The 24,439-nt window shown below is 33.3% G+C and overlaps 1 protein-coding gene across 1 annotated transcript in view; it reads right to left on the reverse strand.

Moving 5' to 3' along the window:
* The window catches only part of LOC130243047 (thrombospondin type-1 domain-containing protein 7A), a 163,355-nt gene that overhangs the window by 703 nt on the left and 138,213 nt on the right, over positions 1 to 24,439 (reverse strand). The window contains exons 23-28 of the mRNA XM_056475082.1: positions 23,077 to 23,202; positions 18,930 to 19,105; positions 16,571 to 16,681; positions 15,041 to 15,123; positions 8,495 to 8,577; positions 4,752 to 4,965 (exon numbers count right to left, since the gene is read on the reverse strand). Coding sequence (XP_056331057.1) covers positions 4,752 to 4,965; positions 8,495 to 8,577; positions 15,041 to 15,123; positions 16,571 to 16,681; positions 18,930 to 19,105; positions 23,077 to 23,202 — 793 coding nt within the window. The remainder of the gene's footprint in view (positions 1 to 4,751; positions 4,966 to 8,494; positions 8,578 to 15,040; positions 15,124 to 16,570; positions 16,682 to 18,929; positions 19,106 to 23,076; positions 23,203 to 24,439) is intronic.

Below are 24,439 nucleotides of genomic sequence, written 5' to 3' on the forward strand. Positions count from 1 at the left end.
ATATCTAGTCAAATATTATTTACTGTCATCATGGCAAAGATAAAAGAAATCAGTTATTAAAAATGAGTTATTAAAACTATTATGTTAACAGAAATTGGGGGGGGGGATATGCAGGGGGGCTACTGTAATAATTCAGGAGGGCTCATAATTCTGACTTTAACTGTATATTTCAATGAGTTAAGAGTAACACTTCAGAATAATGATCCATAGTTTTTGTTCGTCTGTTTGTTTGTTTAGATCAGGGGTGGCCAAACCTTTTCTTATAAAGGGCCAAAAACCAAACTTGATTGAGGGCTGTGGGCTGAAGTTAAATAAGCCAAACCGTATTACAGTCATGGGGCCATTAAAAATGGGATTTTTTTATTATTTTTTTTACCGCGGCTCCTCTCACTTCGTTGTGCAGTGAGCCGCAGCATTCCGTCAAACTCTGTTTGGAGTTGAAATAAATGTGTTGTGCTTCACAGAACATCCACCAGGTGGCGGATTGAACAACAAACTCCACTGTACAAAATACATCATAACCTTGTTTTTTAAAATATGCGGGCTTACATTTTACTATTATGTTGATCATGTATTTCTTTTATATTTAAGATATATAAACGTTAAGATATAAAGTTGAAGTCAGAATTATTACCCCCCCCCCCCCCTGAATTATTAGCCCCCGTTTATTTTTTGCCCAACAGAGAGACAGATTTTATATCAACATTTTTTTTAACTTTTTTTTTTTTTTTTTTTTAACTATTATTAAGGTCAATATTATTAACCCTCATAAGCAGTATTTTTTCTTCGACTGACTACAGGAAAAAACCCACTTTTTATACAATGACTTGCCCAATTACCCTAATATATCTAGTTAAGTTTTTAAATGCTACTAAGCTGAGTATCTTGAAAAATATCTAGTCAAATATTATGTACTGTCATCATGACAAAGATAAAAAGAAATCAGTTATTAGAAATTAGTTATTGAAACAATTGTTTAGAAATCTGTTGAAAAAAAAATTCTCTCCGTTAAACGGTGGGGGGTTAATAATTCTGACTAACTATGTTGCAAAACTGAAACTGGTGTTTTAGCATGTCATCTTACTTATAAAAGACTTATATAATTTGCCTTAAATTGTAACTAATGTACATGTAATAACTAAAAGAACTAAAATGTATAAAAGCTTGCTTCTACAATAGAATTTTAAAAAGAAATGTCATTCAATCTGCATCTGATTCTGATCCAATTCACAGCTTATAGAGTCTTTTTATATAAACCGTGATGACACATTTTTACAGTTTTCAACTTCACACATTTTTTCTTGCGACTGCAAGTTTAAATCTCAAAATTATGACATTTATTTTGAGTTTATACCCCAGTATATTTTTTTCTTAGTTTATTTCCTAGTTTTTTTTACAGAATTCTAGAATTGAGAGTTTTCAAACATTTTTGCTTAAGATTCAGAGAAAAAAAAGAAGCTTTTTTCGTAAAAACATTCAATGTTCACATGTCATATTCATGTTATATTGAAAAAAGAAAGTTTTCACCAAAATAGTGAAACTCTTATAGGTTTTTTTTGTGTTGGCTTGTATTTGACAGTACTAAAAACACTCTAAAATGTCTCTATCAATGTATTCAAACAATTATATTTGATTTACCAAAGTGGCAATTTCACATGTCACATGCATGATAGAGAGATGTCAAATCCATAACCAAGCTTTTTCCTCAAATGCAAAAATGTCAAATAAAATAAAAACAATCATTTTTGTTCTATAGTGAGGCAACTCTTACTTTTGATTACCATTATTTTTGGGGGTTGTGCTGTTTAATTCACAGAGTTTCTAAAAAGTATGTTGTATACTGTAAATACTGTACTGGTCACATCCATAACGCATGTTTATTGTCCTCATTTAAAATATCAAATATGTTTACAGAATGATATTTTTCTGATCCCATAACTATGTGGTACGTTTGGAAAATATAAACAGATGTTTCAATATGCTGGTTCAGTTGGCATTTCTGTGTGGAGTTTGCATGTTCTCCCCGTGCTGTCGTGGGTTGCCTTCAGGTGCTCCTGTTTCCCCCACAGTCCAAAGACATGTGCTATAGGAGAATTGGGTAAACAAAATTGGCCGTAGTGTATGTGTGTATGAATGAGAGTGTATGGGTGTTTCCCAGTACTGGGTTGCAGCTGGAAGGGCATCCGCTGTGTAAAACATATGCTGTAATAGTTGGCAGTTCATTCCGCTGTGGCGACGAGTGATAAATAAAAGGACTAAACCAAAAGAAAATGAATGAAATAATGTTTCAATATAATGTTGACATACTTTACAGCAAATATCACATCCGTAACGCTGGAACTGCTCATACATGTCAGAATGTTTATGTTTTTACCTCAGAACTTGTTTCTCAGAGTTTTGGGTTTAAGCATGACAATTATGTTACCACCATGGAATAAAAAGGTAACTAAGACGAATTTTAAAAGTTACAAATAGTCACAAACTGAACATGTCACAATTCTGACCCTGTTTTAATAATAAATAAATCTTTCTGAACAAAATCTGTAATAATTATAGACTTGTGTTCCTCACAGTGCTTATATCCTCTGCAAAAAGAGCCAATAAAAAAATCTTACTTGGTTTTCCTTGAGGGAACCAGGATGAAACTAAATTCTGAGTTGGCCTACAAACATATTTAATCCAGTGGTAGAAACCATTTGATTCAGTTTTAGTATATTAGTGCCATCTTTTCATAAAAACAAAAACGCATTCAGGGTTAACTAAGCTAAGAATGACTCATCGGTAGGGTCGGAGAATCTGCGGACATTTTTTGCTATTTCTGCACAGAACTTTGTAAAATATCTGTGCATTTATGCAGAATGACTTTGGGAGTATCATAACTTTTGAATTTTATTGTATGTTTACAATGCCAATCCAGTTAGATCCACTTATTTGGTGAACAAAGCAAGTCTCTCATATAATTTATCTACTAAAAGAAAGGAAATATTACTTTACAAACTGTATTGTAAATAAATAATTTGAACATTTTCATATTAGTCAATATTTTCCTGAAATTAATTTAAAAACTGAATAAATATAAATTTACACACATTTAAGTAAATAGACTCAATGATGGGCTAAAAATATGCATGCGCTGATTCTGTGTGGGCCTACTTATAATTTCCAAGCAGAAATCAAAACTACACAGTTAAATCAACTACATTTAAGAGATACTGGGATTTTTGGTATAAGTAGATATAGTTGAAGTCAGAATTATGAGCCCTCCTGTGAATTTTTTTTTCTTTTTTTACAATATTTCCAAAGCAATGTTTAACAAAGCAAATAATTTTTCATAGTATTTCCTATAATGCATTTCTTCTGCAGAAAATCTTATTTATTTTATTTCGGCTACAATAAATGCAGTTTTTCATTCTTAAAAAACATCTGGGATCTATTTTTCCTCATATTGTGTTTGAAACTGACTGTTGTCAAGCTTAGTCCCTACTGTCATAGTCAAATTAATTAATTAATATAAAACAAATCCTTCATTGACAGGATGGACATATGCATTGTTACTAACTCTATAATTATTTTTTTATTTAATATTTTACCGTTATTTAGTTAATGTTTTCATGTTACAATACTTACAGGTGAAGTCAGAATTATTAGCCCCCCTTTGAATTATTTTTCTTTTTTTTTATATTTCCCAAATGATGTTTAAGAGAGCAAGAAAATTTTCACAGTATGTCTGATAATATTTTTTCTTCTGGAGAACGTCTTATTTGTTTTATTTCGGCTAGAATAAAAGTAGTTATGATTTTTTTAAGAACCATTTTAAGGTCAAAATTATTAGCCACTTTAGGCTATATATTTTTTGATAGTCTACAGAGCAAACTATCAATATACAATAATTAGCCTAATTACCATAATCTGCCTAGTTAACCTAATTAACCTAGTTAAGCCTTTAAATGTCACTTTAAGCTGTATAGAAGTGTCTTGAAAAATATCTAGTCAAATATCATTTATTTGACTAAAATGCATTTCTTGTGCAGAAAATCTTATTTGTTTTATTTCGGCTACACTAAAAACAGTTTTTAGTTCTCAAAAAAACATTTGGGATCGCTTTATTTTGATGGTTCCTTTGACGCATTTTGTTGAATTTAAGTTACATTGCATCCACATGCCAACTAATTATCATTAGATTATAAGTAGAAGGTTGGGGTTAGTGTAAGTGGACAAGTACTTGCAAAGTTTCTTATAGTCAGTTAAGTGTTGAAGGAGCAGTATCAGCAGATATTAAGCAGACAGTCTACTAATACTCAAATGACAAGTAATTTGCATGTAGTTGCAATACATCTTTCAGTCAACAAAATGTGCAATAGGGACCATCAAAATAAAGTCTTACCAAACATTTTAAGGTCAGAATTATTAGCCCCCTTAAGCAATAATTTTTCCCAATTGTCTACAGAACAAACAACTACAATATACAATATCTTGCCTATTTACCCTAACTTGCCTAATTAACCTAGTTAAGCCTTTAAATGTCACTTTAAGCTGTATAGAAGTGTCTTGAAAAATATCTAGTAAAATATTATTTACTGTCATCATGACAAAGAATCAGTTTTTAGAAATGAGTTATTGAAACTATTATGTTTAGAAATGTGTTGAAAAAAATTGCTTTCCGTTAAACAGAAATTGGAGACGAAAATATACAGGAGGGCTAAGAATTCAGACCTCAACTGTTTTTGATAACAGAAGTGAAACCAGTTTACCTGCACCAAAGGGCTGTAAGTACCACGTGCGTCCGACGCGTCCGGGCTGCACAGTGGTGGGCAGGGTGGGATTGATAGCTCGGCTGGTCTTCACATCAGCCTTCTTGTCTCCAGCGGTGGGGATTTCCAGCACAGGAATGGGTGCGCACTGCTCCAGCGCTCCGTCAGTAGTGAGCACTTCAGTGAAGCCCTCCTCGCACATACACACGCTCTCCTGCAGGGGGCAGCAGAGGCAAACAGACATCATTCAATCGGCATCCGCTTTTGACCCAATTCACAGCTTATCGAGCCTTTTTATATAAACCGTGATGACACATTTACACTGTTATCAACTTCACACATTTATAACACTATACTGTTTTTTATTACCTTGCCATTAATTTACTGAAAAATGTGTTAGTGCTGCTGTATTATGCAATAGCTAAATGGAGCACATTTGTCATTCTCTCTTCTGACTAATGTGATCAAGACCCAGAAATGCTATTGTAGTTGTGCTTTTTTGTCATTGAGCCAAATGATAATGCAAGAAATATAGAATTGTATTGTTAGAATTTCAGAAGTTAGCATTTCCATTTAAAGTTGATTATTAGTCCCCGCCTAATGTTACAGTGATTATTATGTGATGAGCAAATCTGCAAATCAACATGCCGATGAGGCATCCTGATATGTATACTAATACATATGTCAATCTCTAAATGTTTTTTGAAGGCTAAATAAATAGATATTTACATTTCGACATGATAAATACATTAAACTAGATGAACAAAAGAATATTTGGTTGCTTTTCACTTTGACTAGATGTATGATTTTTCTCATTTTGTGGTGCAAAAAATATAAAAAAGCCATTATGATTTTTGGATGAACTTTGGCTTGAATGATTTTAGTTTAAAGGTGCAGTAGGTGATTGTCTTCAGAAGCAGTTTTTGTTGTGCTGGTTGAAAGTCTCTTCACATTCCAATAGTACTGATTAAAGTGAATGATCTAAATGTATTTATATGTGTTTTTAAATTCTGGGTAAGACATAAAACTATAAAAAAAAATGTTCATCAAATTAAAATTTGTCAGACCGATAACTCTGATAAGTAGCCCAAACTGTCTGTCAACAAATGTAGATTTGAATAACTGTCCACCCCTGTTTACGCAGATCTGCCAATTGCGCGATCACACGCGCCACACGTTCATGTGAGCACAAGACAGTCACGGTCAAAACAAATGCTGAATCAAAACTTTTGAAAATCCTGAATCAATATTGGAGTTACTTTTGCATGTTGGAGGAAAAATGACACCATGGCTGAAGTTTTTCTTTTAGACAGGTCATGTTCTGTTTTAAAGCTATTTTAGTTACGCAAAGCTGATGTAGATTCTGTTGTGTTACGAATTCAGTGTTGTTGCACTGAAATCTTCCGGCAAAAGATTAATGTGACTATTTTCAATTTCATAAGGGACCTTTTACAACATCAATAATGTAGATTTTTATTTAGTTTAACAACAAAACATCAGTAAGTAGCGCTACTCCACCTAGCCTGCTTTACTGAGGTCAAGTTGATTTTATAATCAGCATCACATTGGTTGTCCTACATTGTCCTTACAATGCAGTCCAACTACTAAGCATTCAGTAGTCACTTAAGCACAAAGCACGTAAGAGTGAGACCAGCGATCCTTGTAGCATGAAATATTGCACTTTATTACAAGTTTCACTTGCTACACAACTGAAAATGTGATAGATATAATTCAGTTTTTCATTAACAATTGTAATATTATGAGTTAAAAAGTTTTCTAACTGGCGAATGACATGATCTAGTGCAGTGGTTCTCAATCTGTGGTACGTAGGCTTCCTTCCAGTGGTACGCGGAGGAATCAAATATGTCATATGTACATGCTACATATATTTTAAAATTGATCAAAAATGATTTATATATGAATATGATGACATATTGCCTACATTTATGAGGTCCAGGCAACATTTCCAGGTGTTGATGAATTGGCTGCTATATATTAATACTTTTAAGTAACATTTAAGTACAGGAGTAGTTTTTTTTTTACTTTTTAAGAACAGTAACCTACTATTTTTAACTTTTAAAAGCACATTTTAATTTAAATGTTGACATTTTTAGTTTTTGTTTGTTTGTTTGTTTGTTTGTTTTTTTACATACAAGCAAAGTACAGTGTTAATATTCAGACAATTTATAATGTTTAAAGTGGCTGACAAAAATAAATATTCTTAATAATAGGAATTAATCTGCCACATTTTTTAACTGAGCAGAGCTGTAGCTGCTTTAGTGGGCCTACTACACTACTGTAGTACACTACTGTTTAGTACACTACACTACTTTCAATACTGCTCATTATGGCGGTACTTGGAGAAACAATTTTTTCCTGAGGTGGTACTTGATGAAAAGTTTGAGAACCAATGATCTAGTGGGTTGTCTACTGTCATATTTATTGCCATACACACACATACAATACAGCCAATTTAGTTCATGAAAATAATCATGTCTTACGTCCACATTATTTTGGCACCAAAAGCTTGAATCACAAAGACTGAAAGAGTTGTCAGAAATTAATCGTGGTGACTGAAGACGTGAACCTGAACATCTGATTTCTTTATCTTTAGTTTCTACCTCTATCGATTGTAATTAGGCTTTAAAAACTAATTATAAAAAAACTGCATTAAACGTTTGTGTACACACAGTGTAATAATTATAAACTTGTGTTGCTCACAGAGCTTATTTTCAGCAATAAGAGTGAATAGAAAAAAAAAATCCTACTGGGTTTTCCTTGAGGGAACCGGGATGAAACTCAATTCTGAGTTGGCCTACAAAAACACACCATCCCTGCAGCACATTATTGACCAAGAAAATAAACGTCATCACCAAACCCTTGAGTAAAGAGCAAATTTACAAACTCCTGCTCTTCCTTTGCACAAGAGATTGCGGTTCAAAACAGCCCCAAGCACTGCACACTTAAAAATATTCACTTTTGTTATATTACTTGAACAGCCATGTTTTAATAAGCACATTCTCAGATCTTAAAATCAGCAAAAACTGGCTTTAAAATCATACGCCATTAGTCAATACTACTAACATTAACAAACAAACGGTAATACATTTATTACAGTATTTATTCATCTTTGTTAACGTTAGATAATGTTATTTAAGTTAAACAACATTAGTTCATGTTAACTCACGGTGCATTAACTAATGCTAACAAGCACAACTTTGGATTTTACTAATGCATTAGTTAATGTTGAATGATGATTAATAAATGCTTTACAAGATCATTCATACTTAACTCATTTTTAATAACTGATTCCTTTTTTCTTTGCCAGGATGACAATAAATAATATTTGACTAGATATTTATCAAGATACTAGTATTCAGCTTAAAGTGACATTTAATAAGTTTGACCTTAAAATGGTTTAAAAAAAAATTAATACTGCTTTTATTCTAGCCAAAATAAAACAAAAGACTTTCTCCAGAAGAAAAAATATTATAGGAAATACTGTGAAAAATGTCTTGCTCTGTTAAACATCATTTGGGAAATAATTAAAAAAGAGCAAACATTTTTTTACAGGAGGGCTAATAATTCTGACTTCAACTGTAGATCAAAAAAAATCTAAGCAAAAGTACAGCTCATGATGTTGATTTTGTGTTACGTCCATTATGATAATTGAACCTGTAGCGACAGCCAGCAGTCACAGACACACAGAATTACAGTAATCCCACAATCCTCTTGTGTTTTACCTCCGAGCAGAATGACTGTGGTTTGTCACAGAGTGGATCACATGACTGGTCGGCCCCCGGTAATAGAGCTGGAGGGCATCCGCCTGCAACAAATCACAGACTGGAGATCATTTGCAAGCTTCAGACAAAAACTCAAATAATGAGCCAAACTCTTTTTGATTTGCACTGAATAACCCTCACTGTAAATCATTCAAGTGTCGTTGTATTTGCACTGTCTGTATTTTGCACTGTCGTTGTATTTGCACTGTCTGTATTTTGCACTGTCTGTGTTTCGCACTGTCGTTGTATTTGCACTGTCTGTATTTTGCACTGTCGTTGTATTTGCACTGTCTGTATTTTGCACTGTCGTTGTATTTGCACTGTCTGTATTTTGCACTGTCGTTGTATTTGCACTGTCTGTATTTGCACTGTCTGTGTTTCGCACTGTCGTTGTATTTGCACTGTCTGTATTTTGCACTGTCGTTGTATTTGCACTGTCTGTATTTTGCACTGTCGTTGTATTTGCACTGTCTGTATTTTGCACTGTCGTTGTATTTGCACTGTCTGTATTTTGCACTGTCTGTGTTTCGCACTGTCGTTGTATTTGCACTTTCTGTATTTTACACTGTCGGTGTATTTGCACTGTCTGTATTTTGCACTGTCTGTATTTTGCACTGTCGTTGTATTTGCACTGTCTGTATTTTGCACTGTCGTTGTATTTGCACTGTCTGTATTTTGCACTGTCGTTGTATTTGCACTGTCTGTATTTTGCACTGTCTGTGTTTCGCACTGTCGTTGTATTTGCACTTTCTGTATTTTACACTGTCGGTGTATTTGCACTGTCTGTATTTTGCACTGTCTGTGTTTCACACTGTCGTTGTATTTTGCACTGTCGTTGTATTTGTACTGTCTGTATTTTTCACCGTCTGTATTTTACACTGTCTGGAGCCAGCACCTAAGCTTTTCACTCATCACAGCAGACGTGCTGCTGATGATGTGACAATAAAAGTGATTTGATTTGATCACTCGGATGGAGGAGTTTGACTGGACGCACCCTGGCCCGAATCAATTGTGTGGATTGAGCAAGCAGTTGTTAATATTAGGAGGAAAATAAATATATTTATGCTTTTTTGTAGTCAAACACTTTGGACGACGCTTGAACTAAATTTAAGACATCGTAAAAACACGTTTAAGATTTTTTAATACCTTTTAAGGGCCTTAATTTTCTCATAATTGATTTATCAACTTTTAATACTTTTTAAGACCCCGCGGACACCCTGTTTTTACACTCAAAAAATTATTTTGCTGCTTGTTTAAACTACTTAAGATGAGTTAAAACACAGGCGGCACAGTGGTTAGCACTGTCGCCTCACAGCAAAAAAGTCGCTGGTTTGAGTCCCGGCTGGGCCAGTTGGCATTTCTGTGTGGAGTTGGCATGTTCTCCCCGTGTTGGGTTTCCTTTGGGTGCTCGAGTTTTCTCCATAGTCCAAAGACATGTGGTATAGGTGACTAGAATAAATTGGCCAGAGTGTATGTGTGCGAATGAGTATGTATGGGTGCTTCCCAGTACTGGGTTGCAGCTGGAAGGGCATCTGCTGTGTAAAACATATGGGTTAGTGTTAGTTGGCGGTTCATTCCTTTGTACCAACCCCTGATGAAAAAAGGGGCTAGGCATTGGTTTTGGGGGTTTGGTCTTTCACTCATGTTGGACAATGCTTTGCTCAGGGTATAAAAAGGAAAGGTAACTGTTGATCGAGGAGAATAGCTTTTACTCTGCTTCTCCCACACACAGACGCTTACTCAATTAAAACAGTTGGGTTAAAAATACCCCAACATATAACCTAACTATAGGTTATTATAGCACCTTCCCAACTATGGGTTATTTTAATCCAATGCATTGGGTTATTTTGATTAAGTGTTATTTTTTTAATTTTGGTATTACTTTTGCTACTATTTCTAGTACTACTATTAATTTTATAATTATGGATGTGTAAATAAATAACACACAGTTTTGTAAAATATTAAAAATGCTTTCTTTCCATTACTTTTAAGTTCCAGACACTTTTGTGAAAATAAATCAAGAATCACAAACAATGAAGAAACAGAACAAAGTAAAGACAGTTATAAACTATAAGCAGGAAATCATGTGTTGATGGAGCTGAATATGGAGCTCTGTGTGCTTTAGAGACTGTCTAGCACAGGGCTATTCAATTAGTTTCTCATGGGGGCCAGTTCATGAAAAGCATCACAAATGAGGAGCCGGAGAGATATGACTTGCAATATAAGTGATGACACAACAGCAATACAAGAGCCCATATGTTGTATTTTTGCTCCTTGAGACACCCACGTTGGCTTTTTTTACATTGAAATGTTAATATGTTGTATTTTAAAACTACATAGCATCACTGCAATGTACAATGTGGCTTTTTTTTTTTTAAACATAGTCAAATGTTGTATTACGAAGCACAAAACCAGTGTCTTGCTCAAGTAGGCTTCTTGTACATTCAGACACATTCACATATTATGTTCTAAACTGGGTAACATTTAGGAATGTAATGATTATAGATTTTGGTTGTTTGATTATAGTCTGAAGAGTAATCGTGGTTTCATGGTTATCAAGATTATTTTGCATTTATTAAATTCAAAACTCTATTAGTTTAGAAAACAGCTTCAATTTTAAAGTGTTGTTTATTGCTGCTCAGTAGCCAAATACAGCTCAAAATATTAATAAAAACAAACAATAGTCCATTTCACTCTTTGGACTCAAAAATAAATGAAAAAGTTTTTGATTTAAACATGAGTGATCATTTTACAATGAAAATAAATAACAGAACAATCAATAAATCAATAAAAATAAGAATAAATAAAAAAATTGTATTTGTCTAATGTTAATTTAAGCTATATATTAGCTAAGAATTTAACTGAACTGTTGTTATTATCTGCGTTCATACATAATCATTATAATAATTCGTAATAATTCGTCTAACGTATCTTTGGTTTACTTTGCACTGAAAGTCATGCACAACTCTTACCACAACAGCGTGAGATCATTTCTACTGTGTGCGTCTGGAGGGTGCAAGTGTGTCGGTCCGTATGCGAGCCGTGTGCAGACCGCTCCCAATATGCGCACGTCTCCATTGGAAATAATGAACTTGCGCGTGGAAAAGACAATAATATCCAGCACACACAATCTGACACACACAATCTAGGCATACCATATATGGTTACGATGGATGTTAATGTTATTAACGTCTTGGATATATTTTGATATATATGGTTAATAAATATTGTACACAGTAAACAATAGTGTTTACTTCATTTCACAAATATTGAGATCGAGACGGGCGAATGGGGAGCGTTGTTTCCGATCGCCATTCAATATAATAGACTGAATAATTTTCTTTCAGTCAACATAGCAGATACTCGTTTGCTGGCCTTGCTGAAAGATCTAAATTGGACAGGTTTAATTTATATAATGGATTCATTTATAATGAAGGAAATAATAGCAAGTTAATATAGGCAATAATACATCATTATATGTAACAAAAATCTTTTACATGTAATAAATGTATAACACTATATTAATATTTTACTCAAGCGATTTAATAGTGTGTATTTGGTTAATTTTCTAATAACTTTTTAATGAATGATTTTCAACATTAAATACTGTAGTAATTTATAGTAAGCAATATATTGTTTTTAAACCAAAATTTAGCAATAGAAACAAATTAACTATTAATATTTCATAAAAAAATTATAATATATATATATATATATATATATATATATATATATATATATATATATATATATATATATATATATATATAAATATAAAACTAACAGCCGTGACAGTTTAGTAAAAGATAGTAGTTTATAATCAGATAATCAGTTTATAACTATATTATATATTGTTTGAATGATTAACTACAGTAATTCATTTTAATTTGACACATTACTGTTTGCTTTTTATATTTTACAACAAAGTGATTTTAACAAAGTATGATAATACTAAGATCCTGAATTAGTTTATTACACTAAATCCTACAATTAGACGGTCTATTATGCTTTCTTTGTGTATGTGGACACGTGAATAAAGTCATAAGTGTCTTTAACCAATTATTTTTATTTACATAATTTGAGTTCAGAAACTGCAGAGATGTTAAAATGATCGTTACGATATAATAATAATAATAATAATAATGACTGAAATAGGAAACCCTATTTGTGAAATTCAATAGGTGGCGATAATGCTTCTAAGGAGTTAGTTAGTTACCATATATGGTTTGCCTAAATCGTGTGTGCTAGATTGTGCGTGCCTGAAACGTGTGTGGTTCTGCAGTTCTGCAGCTGGATATATCTCGGAAAAGATGCAATATGTGAACAGCCTGCTGCTTTAGTTAATTCCAATGTGTGTGCGTATTAGCCTCGGTCTATAAGCTCGGAACTTTAAACAAGCACACAGTTGGCATTAACTGTTTAGTTGCTGCAGTTTCTTTCCATGTAACAGAAACACGGCGTTGAGAAGCCTTTATGATTAATTAAAAGTAATAAATTAAAGTACGGATAACAGTGAAATCAGCTAATCTTTGCATCCCTATTAACGATATCAGTGAATTGTACGAAATGCCTTTTCTACAAACACATCCAAATGTTTTTGTTTAGCTGCGCCATTTGTTTAATGTCAGGTGACTCACGCTCTGTGCAGCCTTTAACTGCAGCTTGTGCTGTATTGAATAGACACACGTCACTTCATAACTATAGTGGCCGTTTTTCAACTGAACTAAATGTATTTTTGATGTCTTGGTCACACTATTTGGAGAGCTGGAACAAATTGCCCTGGGGGTCGGGTTCGGTCTGCGGGCTGCCAACTGAATAGCCCTGGTCTAGCAGCTGGAGCAGGCTTCATTCAATGTAATTAAATATTATTATTAAATAAATAACCCAATAAAGATTAAAATAACAAAGCACCAAATATGTTTACTTCAACCATTGGGTTAAATAAATAACTCAACGTTTTTTAGAGTGTAGCCTCATATGCTAACAAAGGCAAAGCAAAGGCTGCGTCCGAAACCTGACGCAGGTAGGTCACGTGACCATGACAAAATGGCAGATGTAGTACGTCAGAATTCCATTCGTACTTCTCACATTCATACTGTATAGAACGTACTTTTCTAACGGTTGAGTAGTACGTTTAAATTCAAATGCAGTACCTACTGAGTAGTAGGCGGTTTCGGACGCAGCCAAAGTCTTTGTTATACAGCAGTTCATATGTTACAGCTATATTCTCTATACAGTATGTTAGTTTGTTTCATTCTGTTGTCTGTATATTTAAACATAACTTAATAAACAATGCTTTAAGGGGTTGAGATTATTTCTTTAATGACGATAACAACTTTAATGGAATCAGATTAATTACAAAGGAGACAGATAAATAATTGATGTAAACACGCCATCCTTCAACTGCTTTCTGTTTCTGATTATTGGTTCTGAATAGCAGTGTAAGCTTCAAGCCTTACAGGTTTATTTTTAGAACATAACTCCACAATTAATGAGGGACCACTGTATAACAATTATTCACTTAGAGCTTAAAACTGCTGCTACACTTTATGTACATATTTAATTATACAATGAAAATTATTTAGATTCTATGGAAAAAGTATGATAGTACACATCATTTTTAAAAATTTTGTGTGCTCTTAATAAACTAACTTCCCGCCTCCTTTAATGACATCTATTCTACGATTGGTTCTTGTAACAGCCTCTCACATGAGATCCACCAATAGCAAACCACTACCATTCTTTTAACTCCGTGTGGACAAATACAAACTCAGCCCTAGATTTTGTTTCTTATTCAAGTCTAAATTTAAATATACATCACAAAGAAAAATAAAAAAGACTAACAGAACCTCCAATTTCATGCTGATTGGGAATCTCGTGATATAAAGAATGTATGATATGTGTTAAATAAATGCTGGTATGCTCTTCTGATCATAGTCTCCTATGTGTTCTGTAGTGCGTCATGATAAAACTTCATCTTAAATTATTCAAAAAAGCACTGTGCTAATTCTTTTAATAATATATTATACATGCAGCTTTAATGAGCTCATTTATTCAGAAGCTACGCAAATGGATTTGTCACACTGCAGGACCATTAAAAATGACCTAGTGAAGGCAGAAAGGCATTTAAAAGTGCTGAAAATCGTACAAAACTACAGTCTGCTTTAGACATGCATGATTCACGGAGACATTTTTCTTCAACTTTTTCATTTTCTTGCTTATTCTGTATGAAACAGCTTCTTAAATAGGAAGAAAAATAGAGCATGGCTTGATTTTGTCTATAGGAATTTGATTGATGGTGTGATTTATTATTGGTGGATGTTCCATGATTGACAGGCTGATCCCGCCCCTCTATGGTCAGTAAACCTATCAGAGAGAGATGGTGTTGTAGTGCAGAGATTATACTAAATAACATTATGAGGACACATAAATAAAAAAAATAGAAAAGAATTGTCTGTCTGTTTTCACATGACTTTGGAGAGATTAAAGAGTGGTGTAGTGCAGCACCTGTGACGTTTATTCCATCTGACCGCTGACACCAGACCAGTTGAAGTCCACCCATCCACTGTATAATCATAACACTACCCCATCTAGATGCCAGAACCACAGAATAACATAAATGCCTGCCTATATAGATTTTTAAGCAAGTAATGGCCTTTAATATAACTGAAAAAACAACAACAATTTATTTTATTTTTTCTTGTGAAATCGTGATTTAAAGGGTGCTGCAGTATGTAAGTTCTACCCCAAGTGATTGAACTACTGTAGGTATTGCACTCCAGTTTCAAAACAAATCAAGCGTAGGTTGCCCGATTGAGGACATCACAGAAGTGTGCCAGACTTTGAGCCTAAACGTTATTTAAGTAGTTTTAACCTCAGGTACACCTCATGTGCTTTATTCAGTGTTAAATGCTACAATGCGAGTTTGAATACCATTTACATGACACGTATTGCCATACTACTAAAAGCAGCAGCAGACAGTTCACCTCAGATCTGGAAAGTAAAAATAAACTGTTTGAAATTGAACTTTAGAACTGTGACTCAGTGCAAACCACACATATCAGTGATTCAGCATCTACATTTAATACATGTAAAGAGGTTTATAATGTATTAATTAGATTACAAACTTACTATTTTCTTTGGAGTGCAGTGAGTGCACTATTCTGTTCTTCTGAATGCTGTATTTAAAATTTCTGTTGTGTTCGTCTGGTGCAAAAAAGCCAAACTGCTTATCACTGCAAATCATGTAGGTGATGTTAGGACAGCGCAGGTTACAATGTAACCTGCTCACCTAATGTTCACATTCATAAGATTTATATTATTTGCTATTAATATCCACCTCATGTGGAACTCTGAATCCACCGGAGGTCACATTTGGTCACGGATGCATGCTTTGAGAGCCTTCGAATGAATAAAATAAAATATGCGGTTTGCCACCTAGGCAACCCGGTGCTGAAACATAATTGGCTAAACTGGCAGTGGGCGGTTAATGTACCCAAACAAAGACAGCATGTTCAGCCCCATAACGCACATTTCAAAGGCAGAAGAACTGACTTCATCATTGTTTTTCAGATAAACAGAATGTTCACTTAGCATGTTTCTTAATATCTGCTAACATATTATGGTATTTTATGCTTTAGAAGAGTCAAAACTTACATACAGCACTTTTAGGGGGGCTAATATTATTGAATTAGCTTTAAAAAATGTTTTTATTCTAAGCCGAAAAAAAAAAAAAAAAAAAAAAACTGACTTTCCTCCAGAAGAAAAAATATTATATGAAATACTGTGAAAATTTCATTGCTCTTTTAATCATCATTTGGGAAAATATAACAAATAAATAAATAAATAAAAATAAAAATAAAAATAAAATAAAATAAAATAAATAAAAATAAAAATCACAGGACGGTGAACAATTGACATCAACTGTATTTCAGACTTGGTTAAATGAACCAAATATATATCAAAAACAAAACAACACTCAAGTCATGAATGTTGAATGAAAGTGGTGTGTTTGTCTCACTGCTGCAGGGACGTGACTGCCACTCCTGATCAGGACACTGAGCGATGTTTTCAGGCTCCTGCGCATGACAGCCCTTGAACGGAACCTGCACTGGCGTGAAGTCCAGACGCTGACCTTTCACACACACACTTTGACACAAGCCCCAGTCTGACCAATCCATCAGTAACAGTCACCTGAACACAGACCAGCAGATACATGTAAAAAACACCCAATAACCACACTAATGCAACCTGATAGCAGCAAGAGAAACTATGATCTGACATGCAACAATTCTCTTAGTTCATTTAGCTGAAACATTGCCAATCCTTACCATTTAAGCTACATTTAAAACTTGTTAGAGAAAAAAAAATACTGGGAGTGAGTACAATACAGCTTTTAAAGGAGGAATTATTTTATTAGTTTGTGTTGTATATTATTATTGTTTATATATAACTTTAATTCTATAAGTAGTTAATATTAAGATAAAAAACCCCAATAATATCCCAAAAGGGGTGACTGCAAAAAAAGACCTGATTAAAAAGGGATTGCATAAAAAAATAATAAAACGAAAACCAAAATAGTGAATTATTAGTGACAATTACATATTTATAAGAAAAAAAATACAGTTTTCATCGCATAATTTAACGTCAATTCATTTGAAATTTATGAATTTTTTTATTTGAAAAGTTCACTATAAATGTGGAATTAAATTAGAGACACTAAGAATTTCTGCACACATGAAAATGAAATAATAATACAAATAATAACACAACATCAAATATTAATAACAACAACAACTAAAAATATTAATAATAACAACAACATAAAATTATTAATATAATATAATAATAATAATAATAAATAATAATAATAATAACAAAAAGTAAAATTAATATTATTAAAATTAATATATGATAACAACAACACAACAATAATATAATAATCATATAATAATAATAAAATTAATAACAACACAACAATATTTATTATCTATAATGATTATAATAATAATAATAATAATAAACATAAAAATATAATAATAATATTATTATAACAACAACAACAACAAAAACAATAATACAATTGATATATAATATAATAACAACAACAACACAACACCAACAACACAACACCAATAAAATTACTAATAATATGATAATAAAATCATAATATAATAAAATTAATAACACAACAATAATATAATATAATATGTATAGATAATAATAAAATCTATAATAATAATATAATAATAATAATAATAATTGACATAAAAGCGAGAGAAGCAGAGATTAAGACAGGGAAACAGCTTGAAAAAAATCTAGAAAAATATATTTTAAGTTGTTTATATTCTATATAATACCGTTTGTTTGTGTGGGTGTGTATTTGTGTTTGTGTCATAAAAAAAAAAAAAAAAAACTAAAACAGAAAGCTATTTTTCAGATATCACGTTTCTTGGTTGTGCATTGAAGAACACATTTACAAAAACATTATTTGTGACAATTACAAAAATGTTATTTCGTTATTCCTGGGAGTAAAATTACTATAGCAGCTGCTGAGTAATGCTGAGTAAGAAGCTGTTGTAATAATAATGAAATGACAAGTAGAAAGTACTGAACTATTGAAATGTATTTAATAGTTTATACAAAGGGCTTTTTTGGTGATGGCAGCTTAAGGACCCTCTCATATGGAGAATGAAGTCAGATTGCTCAGGTGTGAGTTTTGACTTCAACAGAGTGTAAAAATCTTGAATCTTGTCTCGTCTATCAAATCTGAGCTTTAATTAGTATTTTCTATTGGATTCAAGTCAGGTGATTGGCTGGGCCATTCTACAGCTTGATTTTCTTCTCTGAAAACATTTGAGAGTTTCCTTGTCTGTGTTTTGGATCATTGTCTTGCTGAAATGTTCACCCTGGTTTTATCTTCATCGTCCTGGAATGTAGATGTTGGACCGAAGCAGCTAAAATTAATTTACAAATGAGGAAGGGCAGAGGATTGCTGAAGAACTACTGAGAGATTTCAGCTGCTGTCTGGGCTTTCACTGCCTTTCTACACCTCCCTTTCTTCATGTGTTCAATACTTTTTTTCCTGTGTCATTTTCATTTTATTACACATATTGTATAATAGTGTTTTCTTTGCATACATGGATTTCTTGGTTGTTATAAATTTTACACATTACATAAATAAATAAATTAGTTAAACTATTATATTTGATGTACTATGAGGAGTTAAATGCATGTATTATAATTCCATCATACTAATGGCAAGAAAATCAAACAAACCGATAGTGTTGTCATGCTGTTTTTTTTTTATTTTTTTACAACATCTATCCTAGTAACACTTTGCATATACTGACGAACCGCACAAAGATCCCAAATCATGTATACTGAGTCTGTTTACCAGGGCAGGGTAAGGTGCAGGTCTCCTCCAAGAAGCATCTTCTTATCCCATCGACGGCTTTCTCCAGTCCAGCACAGAGCTCTTCCTCCACAATACCTGGCTCTTCCATCACTGGAGCCATCAGACACAAAACAGGACAGATTCCGGAAACGCACACCTACCCCGCACACCACGTCCTACAACACAGACACACACAGTAATAAACACTTCCTTTATCCATAGATCAGACTCAGCATTGAATTGCAGCAGGATCGCAGAGAATAATAGACGAGGAGATGAGTTTGACAGCAAAATGAAAAACAAAACAAAACAAGGTTTTGGAAAAGCGAACAGCTCCAACGCGGGTCTTTATAGTATTCAGAGCATGTGCCGACATTTAGCTTCTGCTCTGCTGTACAACACTGAACAGAAAAATGTGTGTGGTTCATGAGTCACGGTTGTAGTTACACAAAAACAATAGAGCAACAGATGAGATCATACAATGCATGCAAGTACTGTTCATAAAATTGGGAACTTTTTTTCACACCATGATGCATTTAATAGCTCAGCAATAGCCAAGCTTATATAATGTTATGAAAGATTTTTATTTAAAATAAAATGCTGTACTTTTGAACTATTGATCAACACTAGCACTGCGAAAAATATGTTGACAAAGTGTTAAACATGCTATTAGCATCCCAACATGTTAAAGTTTAAAGCATGTTTGGCAAACACAAAAACTTGCTTTAACATGTTGAAAATCGGGATGGCAAATTTTCATGCTAGTGCTACCACATGCTATGAAATGTGCCCAAGTCATGCTTGCATCATGGCAAAACATGCTACAACATGGTGACCAACATGATCGCACTGGTAGCAATGTGCTAAATATGATAAAGGTTTACAACATAGTGACCAACATGGTAGCACTGTTAAAACATTCCAGCAATGTGCTAAACATGCTAGTAACTGCTAGCATTGTAAAACATGCTAATAAAATGTGAAAACGGCTAAAAGTGTAATAGTAAAAATATGCTAATATTATTACAGCACTTTTAAAGGCTGCTTGCAAAAAAAATGCTAGCAATGGTTAATCAGAATAGCAAAGTAGCATGCCGTAAATGCTAAAACATACTAACGACAGTTTTAGAATAAGCTAGAAACATAAAAAACATGCTAAAGACGATGCAATGAGTAAAAGATGCTAGCAATGTGTTACAACACACTATTAGCATCCCAACATGTTAATTTTTAACACATAGGAAAACACAAAACATGTTGAAACGGATAGCAAAGTTAGTGTTACTGTATGCTATAAATATGCTAGGTCATGCTTGCAACATAGCAAAACATGTAACAACATAGTAACCAACATGGTAGCACTGTTAAAGCATTCTAGTAATGTGCGCTAAACATGCTAGTGAACTGCTAGCTGTGTTAAACATGCTATTAAAAATCATAGCTTAATAATAGTAAAACTGCCAACAGCATGAAAACACTTTTAAAATGCTACTTGCAAAAAGATGCTAGGGAATGGGTTAATCAGAATAGCAAATTAGTATATTATTAGTACTAAACAGCATTCTTGCAAAGTTTTAGAATAAGCTAGCAACGTGAAAACATGCTAAAAAATATGCAATGAGGTAAAAGATACTAGCAAATGTTTTGAAACATGCTATTAGCATTCCAACATGTTAAAGTTTAAAACATGTTAGTCAAAATGCAAAAACACACTTTTACATGTTAGAAAGGGGATAGGAAGTTCATGCTAGCTCTACCACAATCTATGAATAAGTTAAGTTATGCGTGCAACATGGTAAAACATGTTAACACAGTGACCAACATGGTAGACCTGTTAACATTCTATACATGTGTTAAACATGCTGGTAAACTGCTAGCAGTATTAAAACATGCTATTAAAATGTGAAAAACGTGCTAATAATAATAAAATATGCAACAGCATGACACACTTTTAATGCTACTAGCAAAAAGATGCTAGCAATGTTTAATCGGAATAGAAAAAGTAGCATACTATTAATGTGCTAAACATACAGTACTAACAGCATTCTTGCAAAGTTTTAGAACAAGAAAACTATGCAATGAGGTCAAAGATATTAGCAATGTTTTGTAACATGCTATTAGCATTCCAACATGTTAACAAAGTTTAAAACATAGGGAAACATGGGTAGCACTGTGAAAACATAGTAATGTTTTAAAACTGCTAGTAAACAGCTAGTCATGTTAAAAATAATGTTGCTAAAACTTCTTGCAAAAAAGAACAAGCTGGCAACATGAAACCATGCTAAAAATATGCATGAGATAAAAGATACTAGCAATGTTTTAAAACATGCTAATTAGCATTCCAACATGTTAAGTTTAAAACATTGTAGTCAAAAGCACCCAAAAACCATGCTTCAACATGCTGAATTGGTATAGCAAAGTTCCAGATAGTGCTATCACATGCTATAAGTATGCTAAATCATGCTTACAACATGGTAAAACATGTTAACAACAAAATGATCAACATGGTAGCACTGTTAAAACAAATGCATTGTGGCTAAAGTATGATAGTAAACTGCTAGTAGTGTTAAATGTGAAAACATGCTAATAAAAGGTTAAATATACCAATAGCATGACTGCCCTTTCAAATCCTACTTGCAAAAAGATGCTAGCAATCGTTAATCAGAATAGCAAAATAGCATGCCATACTAACAACATTCTTGCAAAGGTTTAGAACAAGCTAGCAACGTAAAAACATGCTAAAAACTATGCAGGAGGTAAAAGATACTAGCATCTTTTTAAAACATGCTATTAGCATCCGAACATGCTAAGAAAGTTAAAAATGCTAGGCCAACCCCCCCAAAAATATACTTTCTACATGTGAAATGGCATAGCAAAGTTTAAGCTGGTGCTACTGCATGCTATGAATATGCTAAGTCATATGGCAAAACATGTTACAACATAGTTACCAACATGGTAGCACTGTTAAAACATTCAAGGGATGTTTTAAACATGCTAGTAAACTGCTACAGTAGCTGTGAGAAAACATGCTAAAAATGCACTGGCAAAATGATGTTATGATGATTATGTACTATATGTTATATATATTAATCAGAATAGCAAATTAGCATGCTAATAATGTGCTAAACATACAGTACTAACAGCATTCTTGTAAAGTTTTAGAATAGCAGCAACGTAAAAACATGTTAAAAATATGCAATGAGGTAAAAGAGATGCTAGCAATGTTGTAAACATGCTATTAAGCATTCTAACATGTAAACAAAGTTTAAAACATGTTAGTTAACCCAAAAACATGCTTTCAACTGTTGAAAACGGGATAGCAAAGTTCAAAACATACTAACTCATGGTTGCAACATGGTAAGCATGGTAGCACTGTAAAACAGTCTAGCAATGTGCTAAAATATGCTAATTAACTGCTAGCAGTATTAAAAATGGTATTAAAATGGAATACGTGCTAATAATAGTAAAATATGTCAAAGGCATGACAGCACTTTTAAATGCTAGTTGCACGATGCTATTAATGTGCTAAGATATGAACTACATTCTTGCAAATATTTAGAACAAGCTAGCATGTGAAAACATGTTAAAAAAACTATGCAATGAGGTTAAAAATATATTCGTAATGTGATAAACATTAGCAATCCTCTTCAACATGCTTAGAATGTGCCTAACCTATTCTAATTACCGTTACAGATTATTTTAAAAAATGTTTTAAATACACAAACAATTGACACTATTCTCTATTAACATAAGCTAATAACATTAAACAAGCCAAAAAAATGCTATGAATGTCAACACATTACAATGTAGCAACCACCGAGAAATCCACTGCAAATGGCTAATAATATCCTACCAACATCTGCAGCCACATACTGTAGCAATCTACAATATATGAGGTAAAACTTTAAAAATAAAAATGATAATGAAAAACTTCTGAATGCAAGTCCACTGACAAAATACTGCAGAAAGCACTGTGAAATTTAGATTCGACTTACAACCTTTGCAGGATTCAGTTCATCAAATTTACTTGCATATCTGTGAAGGAGTTTTGTCTTGCAGTGCACACTTTAATGAACTCTGCTTTGTAAATTGACATTCGATCTACAAGAAGAAGCTGAAATGAGAGACCTCGACGCGGCACTCAGACCACTGCCGTACTCCCATCTGTAGCAGGGTCGAACGGGACAGGTGTTTCCACTGCTCCATCTGATAGGGACATGGCGACCGTCACCCTGAGATGCCTGAACCACCGTCCGCTTTCTCCACATCTTCCCTGTAGAGAAACACAAACCACAGACAATGAAAACAAGACCACTGACCGCTTAAACAATCATTCTCAGCTACAGGGAAATAAGCTGTGCTTAATGCTTGATTGATTTTTTCAATTAACCTTTATTTTACCAAGATATTGGCAGATTATGTAAGGCATAATCAATGGCTTGCCGTGCGTGAAAGGATTTTAATGCACGACGTGGAGGCATAGGACCACACGACGCGCAGTGGAAAAAAAAAACCTTAAAAATTTTTTTTTTTTTAAATATCTAAAGTAAATAACTCGTGTTATTATGCCTATCATAAAAGTATTTTATGTATTCATTTATGAATTAATTCATTTATGAATATTTATGAATCAAAGTATTACACCCCATTCACACGGGGGTCAGCTTTAACGCTTCCCATTCACTTTGAATGGGTGACGTCAGGCGTTGCCGAACTCCATTGTGGATCCGTGGGACTTGCTCAACTTTTCAATAATAATAATAATAATAATAATAATAATACAATTTATTTGTATAGCAATTTTCCTACATGCATGCAACTCAAAGTGCTTCACAAACAACAAACAAGCCTTAAAATAAACCACATAAAAGTGTATAGACAAATAAAGCATAATAAACAACAAATATCTACTCGGATAAATGTGCACGCATTTATGCATACATCAACACAATAACACACACAATAGTCCTCACATATGCATGCACACACTATACATGCATACATAAATACACCACCACAATATACATAAAATGCATACACTTCACAAATTATTGTATTCATATGCAATTTTAAAAAGACGCATCTTAACACGCTTATTAAAAACATGAATGCTGGGGGATTCTTTCACTTCATTTGGAAGACAACTCCAAATTTTTGGAGCATAGTGACTAAAAGAAGTGCCGATGGAAGCGATGACGATCGTGTCAGCCCCAACTTCAGACACGCCCTCTGTCAAGCGTTGACGCTGAAGCCCCATGTGAATGGGGCGTTAGGCTAGGCAAACTGATCTCATGGAATTGATCTAACAAAAAGACAGCGATCGTTGCTTTAGGTAAAATCACGTTATGATTATTACAACAAATTAATCTATACAAGTCTTTACAGTTGGAATAAACATTCACATAGCTGTATCTTATGAAACACCAGTTCAAGGGCACGTAAGATGCATTAAAGAGAAAGCAGCCAAAGCCTATTTCAGAAATCTTTGCTGTAAAATATGTAGGGAAATT

The sequence above is a fragment of the Danio aesculapii genome, chromosome 16 (assembly GCF_903798145.1).
Source record: "Danio aesculapii chromosome 16, fDanAes4.1, whole genome shotgun sequence".
Lineage (NCBI taxonomy): Eukaryota > Metazoa > Chordata > Actinopteri > Cypriniformes > Danionidae > Danio > Danio aesculapii.